Below are 6,000 nucleotides of genomic sequence, written 5' to 3'. Positions count from 1 at the left end.
ACAGCTCTGGCTGGGGGAAGGAGGGGACTTCGTGGCAGCCTGGGGCCCGGCCAATGAGGCTTGGGAGCCCAGTGGGCATGGGGAGGCCTCAGGAATGAAGACGTAGAGCTGTCCCTGGGGAGGCCCCTGCCTTGGGAGGGGCCTGAGGTCGCAGTGTGCTTCTTGCTGCCTGGGCCTAACAAAGCTGGCTGGCAGCCTGCACTAAACACTCGCTGTGCCGGCAGAGTTTCCCTCCTCGCTTCCCTAGGGATGTGAAGCAGGAAGGGCAAACAGGGGCACACCTTTGGCCACAAGACCTCCCAGATCAGAGGAGCCAGGCCTGGATCCCCACAGAGCACCAAATGACCACATAAAACCTTTTCTTAATCAATCGCGTTTTATTGTCAGTTATAAATATTTTCCATTTGTCCCCTATTTACAGTTGCAAAATAGTTTATGATATTATCCCCTCACCCATCATTCAGCATCTTCCTAGAAACTCCATGAAAATCGCATAGGAAATACAAAGCTCTTTTTGGGGGTCCCCACTAACCTGGCTCCCCAAGACTCCCAACAACCCCACGTGGACAGCAGGCGACGGACGTTGTGGCAGGTGCTACACAGTAGCAAAGGGGCGGGTGGCAGCTTTCGGGGGCGGGGTCAGGACGACAGGCTCCGCAGGACGTTGGTGATGCCCCAGTGCTGGCCCGAGCACTTCTGCAACACCAGCTGGAAGCCGAACTCCAGGTCGCTGTTCTCCTGCAGCTCCAGACAGCGCTTGGACTTGCGGTTCTGGATGGGGCCTCCCTAGAGCCGGGTGGACAGGGAGGTCAGAGGGCACGGGCAGTGCAGGCCGATATGGGCAGTCTCGGGCCTTGCGACCGGTGGGGGCTGGAGTTAGGTGCGGCCACATGCCTGGGTTCAGCATTCTCACGAAACCCCAGACACCCCCATCTCTGACATGTTGGACTCCACCCAAAGGCTGGACCTGTGTCTGTTTTCTTCCCGGTGCCCAGTTCTTTGCAAGGACTTCTGTCTACCTGCATGGACGGGGCAGGCAGGTTTGTTCCTAGCCCCAGGGCTGGGCCCTGCTGTGAAAAGCAGCTTCCTCAGGGCCACCCTGTGGTGACCAGCATTCGAGTATCGCCTGCGGCCTTGTGCCTCCTGTTTCCAGGGCCCAGCCCCCAAGTAGACCTCTGCTCAGGCTCCTGGATCCCATCTATTGGTCTCCCCTAGCCCTGGAGACACCTGGTTTCCTCCATGCAACGAATGATCTGGAATGTTCCTGGTCAGGCATACTCAGTGAATGTCCCAAAGCCCCTTGAAGGAAGCAGTGTCCTGCTCCCCAGAGAAGCCCCACGGCAAAGAGGAAGCCGTCCACTTTAGCTGTGGGGGACCCGTGCAGGGCTCGGTGAGGGGCCCAGGCCGTCAGTGTGGACTGAGTGTCTCTGAGTGACCAGTGCTGTGCTGGACGTTGGCCTCCTGGGTGAGCGTTACTGCTGGGGTGGGGTTCTTGTCAGTGGCCCCTGCAGCTTGCTGGCACTTGACTTCTCGGCCAACTCCCCCTGCCCCCAGAGCCCACTCTCCCTGGGGTTCCCAGCGTGGTGATAACGGATGTTTGCGTGGGAAACCCAGGCAGTTTCCTTCACCCATCCTCCCTTCTGCATCGACTCCCACCCTGCCCTCGGGGCTGTCTCTAACCTGCTCCATCACACTTGCCCAGGACTGGGTCCCCGACGTCTCTCCCAGGGACAGGGACAACCACACCGGCCTCCTAACGGAGCTCCCTGCCAACCACCAGAGGCAAGGAATGGTCTCCCCAGTGCACGCTGGCAGGAGGACCCAGCCTAGGCACTGTGGTGCGGCACGGAAGACCTTTATGGCTTGGTCCTGCGTCTCTCTCTAGCACCCCCAGGCTCCACACCTTTTGCCATGGCATATCAGAACTCCCTGTGGCTCTCTGAACTCATCTGCATGATCTCAGGGTTCCTGGACTTTGAACAAGCTGCAGCCTTAGCCTGGGGTCCTTCTCTGCTTCGGGAGCAGCGAGGCCGCAGTCATGTCTCAAAGCCCGGAGCCTGCTCATTCCCCAAGGAAGCCTCCCTCTCCTACCCACATCCCCACTCCCACCTCGGCTCCACCCCGCGGGCTTGACACACTCCCTTGGTGCCTTCTGCAGCCCAGGGTGGGCAGCACGCCGGGACATGGGGGGATGGTAGAACCCTCTGTAAGGAAGCCGTCATGAGTGTGTCACGGCCATCCCTGTGCTAACAACTGACATCTCCGGAGAACACTGAGACTCCGTCCCACAACCACCTGCGAAACCAGCAGTCTCCTGGATGCGAGCAGCAGCTACTGAAGGTGAGCACACACCGCTATGCCCCGAGGATTCCACTGGAAACGTGTGTGCCAACAATGCGCACCTGGACACTGAGAAATGTGATGGTTAAAGCTCCGACCTGGAACCGACCCAAACATCCACCAAGATAGAGCGGACAAGTGGCCTGTGGTCTGTACGATGGAATACTACACAACAATGAAAACAAGCTAGAGCTACACTCAGTAAGGAGACCCCTCACCAACACAACCTCCAGCAAAAGAATACATACATGATGCTATTTATAGAAACTATTCTATTTATAGAAACTTCATGATGCTCTTTATAGAAACTTCTCAAACAGGCAAAATCAAGCCACAGTGTCCAAGTCAGGATGGTGCTCCCCTTTGAGGAGAAGGGAGTGGGAAGATGATTGGCAGGTAGCAGGAGTGGGGTGGTGTTTCTAGGGTGCTGGTTGGTGGCTACCGGGATATTTGCTTTGCTTTGATGAGTTGAACATGTGTGTTTTGCGTATACTTCTGTATGCATGTGAGTTATTGCTCTGTTAAAAATATTAAAACAACAAACCCAGCTCCCTCACAAGGGACTTAGAGAGGCGATCGGGTCCCTTCCCCCTGCACCTGCTGGCTCCCAGCCTTTCCCGGGGAAGAGCAGCGCCTCTGTCCCAGCCGCAGGGAGAGCACAGCAGGAAGGGGAAGCAGCCTGCTCTCCGTGAGCTCCCTGGGCTCCTCAGGAGGGCCCTGAGGGGCAGACACAGGCTCAGCCCAGCCCAGCCCAGCCCCGCCGCAGCCCCTTTCTCAGCCCAGCCGCCAGCCGGCCCCGGGCCACAGCACACGCCTGAGCTCCATGTGCGCCTCGAGCTGTCCCGTCCATCAAAGGCTGGACTTTTGGACACAAAGGCTTCCCTTGTGACACTTGCTCTAGGCCAGGCCAGCCCATGGCTCTGCCCAGCCCAGGTTTCTAGGGCTTCTGGGTAAGACCTGGTGACCGCAGAGCCCGCCTCGGAGCTGGCTCCTCACCGACGCCTCCCCAGCCGCTGCCTCAGCCCTGCTGGGCTCCTCTAGGAAGCAGGGGGCAGGGACAGGCAGGGGCGAGTGTGCGCTGGGCAGGAAGAGGAGGCACTGACACCAGGCTTCCTGTCTGGGTGTCAGCTGTGAGGCCTTGGACAGGGCCTCCGGTTCACTGCCCGTCAGGCCAGAGGATACTTTCTGTCCTAAATACGGGGAGGCTGGGCAGAGGACTGTGGGGACCCCTTTGCCAGCTGTAAAACCACAGCAGAAAGGGGGCCAGCCCCAGGGCCCCGGGCTCCCCGTGGAAGATTCGGGTGCTCGGTACCTCCTCAGCAGCCACTGGGCTCCCAAAGCATGGAGGAACTTGTCTGTGACACAGGAGGCCATGGCCCCTCTTTCTCTGGCGGTCACTCAAGTGCATCCAGGCCTGCGATGCTGCCCTTGCATGGGGCCCCTGGCCATGTCCGGAGGGCAGAGGGAGTAGGATATCTGAGAAGCACCGCTGGCGTCTCCCAGGCACCCCCCTGACCCGGACCACGATGTGCTCAGTACACAGGAAGCATGCTGTCCCTCTTTGTTGCCAGAGAGAGCCTGCCACTGGCACCGTCCCGCCCCCCACCCCTCTGCAAGCTGCCACCTGCACCGTCTTTCTCAGCCTTCAGCCCTACCACCAAGCAAGCTCAGCTCTCTTCCTCTCTCCATGCGACCTCCAATCACCAGAATCGCAGAGTCTGCCTTGCCTCTACTGAAGGCCCTTCTGTGAGTTCACGGCCAGCCTGGTCCTGTTCTGTGTGCAGGCTCCGTGCGTGAGACAGAAGTCTTCATGGTGCTCATTTATCACGTGCACAGCACTGGCCCAGACGCTCAGCACGCACTGTGAGGTGGAGATGACAACCATTCCCATTTCACAGAACAGGAGTCTGAGGTTCAGAGAGGCTGGGAGACGTGCCAGGGTCACAGCGTCAGTCAGGCTGGGAACCCTTCACTGTTTCTCACTGGGGTTAGTGACCAGCCCCACTCCACCATTTATCCCACCCCATGCCTGTCTCAGAGACACTGACTTAGGCTGAGGGAGCTGGAGGTGGGGTCCGCAAGGGTGGGGAGAGGGTTGTGTGGGCCTTCGTGGGCCACAGAACAGGCTTGGGCTCTGTGAGTGACATCTGACGGGTGTGTTAAACAGGCCACTCCCGGGGCTGTGTTGGGTGCAGCGCCCTGGAGGAAGGAGGAGGCAGGACGCTGTTAGCAGACTCCAGTTCCCACACTTCGGGCCCCGCGAGCAGCCTCAGGGCCCATCCCAGGCTCTGGGCTGGGGGTGGACGCTGAGACCCTGACCAGCTCCTCTCTCACTCTCTCTGCAGGCCACAGCGGCTCGGGTTTACCAGTCAAGTCACCTAGACTATTTGTGTACCACAGCTACAGAATCTGGAAACACACAATACTTTTAATTAAAGAATTGAAATAAGGGCAATTAAACCTGGCAGGAGAGAAGCCGCAGCATACAGAGAGCTTAATTGGAACGGAACCCAAATTAAATATGGAAACAGCAGTTAAAAAGAAAAATCGGAAGTGGAACGTATAGAATGAAGATGGCTACTTATCGGCCAGCCCCGAGCCTGGCTCCTCCTCTCTCTGGGCCTCTCTGGAAAGGGCATGGGCACGGGGCCCTGCGCCTGGCCTTGGCCACATGACCCCAGAGAGGGCTGAGCCACTCTGGGCTTCCATCAATAAGGAGACACGGCACCTCGGGGAGCCCAGTCCGTGTCTAGAAACAGAAGACTGACTACGTGCACATGGAACCATAAGGAAGCCGTGGTCTGCGACCTCCCAGGCACGGAAGAGCAGATCCTAGATTGCTCTACAGCCAAGCACCTGTCTGCCTTGGTTTCCCCAAATGTGTGTCTACGGCAGCCCAACTGTGGCCTAGCCAGCACCAAACTAATGAGCCCTGCTCCTCCTGGGCTTGCAGGGTGGGTAAGTGGATTAGAGAGCCGAAGGGAGGGGTGTGGGTGGAACTGGAGGTCATGGTCCCCTGGCCACTCTGGGACGCTAGGTCTGGGATGAGGCTTTTTAGGTTCCCACGTGCTGCGGGCCATGTTGCTGGTCTGGGGGGACTCAAAGGATCACACACAAGTCATGGCTCAGGGACAGGCTGCACCCAGCACCCATGCACCTGTGTACCCCGAGGGGCAGCGTCCGGGTGCCTGTGCTGAGCTCCCCCGCCTGGCTCTGCAGGAGGCTGTGTGTGCACTGAGGCCTGGGTCCTGCCTCTTTGCTGCCGCTCTCAGAGCTCCCGTTCCACTCTCCTTTCTCATTAATTTCCCACGGCAAGCAGCCTGGTGGGCCTCTGGCTTCCAGTGCAGAGAGCTCGGAAGTTTCCAGGTTAAGTAGTTAATGATTAGTAATCAAATACTTCAAAGCTTGGGTGGGACTTCCACGCTAGTTAAAGAAACCCTGAGATTAGGTGTGTTTTGTAGGGTAAAGTGGCCTCTCTGTATTATGAATATTCAACACCCGACTTAATCCATGTATTCAATAAGCACTCTGGCGTTTTCTTCCTTAAAGGGGACTCACCTGGCCTGAATGCGATTCGGCCTGGGACTTGCTGTGGGGCCCACTGGCTGAAGATGGGCACATGCGACAGCAAGGTGGCTGGAGGGAGTAGGCTGGGGTGCA

The 6,000-nt window shown here is 58.2% G+C and overlaps 1 protein-coding gene across 1 annotated transcript in view; it reads right to left on the bottom strand.

Annotated features, from left to right (window-relative positions):
• Positions 1–357: 357 nt before the first annotated feature.
• GALNT18 (polypeptide N-acetylgalactosaminyltransferase 18) overlaps positions 358–6,000 on the bottom strand; it is a 353,053-nt gene continuing 347,410 nt past the window's right edge. The window contains exon 11 of the mRNA XM_008266222.5: positions 358–786. Coding sequence (XP_008264444.1) covers positions 640–786 — 147 coding nt within the window. The 3' untranslated portion in view covers positions 358–639. The remainder of the gene's footprint in view (positions 787–6,000) is intronic.

Source organism: Oryctolagus cuniculus, chromosome 1 (assembly GCF_051225735.1).
Source record: "Oryctolagus cuniculus isolate XC-2025 breed Fujian yellow rabbit chromosome 1, ASM5122573v1, whole genome shotgun sequence".
NCBI classification, from domain to species: Eukaryota; Metazoa; Chordata; class Mammalia; order Lagomorpha; family Leporidae; genus Oryctolagus; species Oryctolagus cuniculus.
The sequence above is the reverse complement of the archived record's forward strand: the minus strand, read 5'-3'. Positions and strand labels throughout refer to the sequence as shown.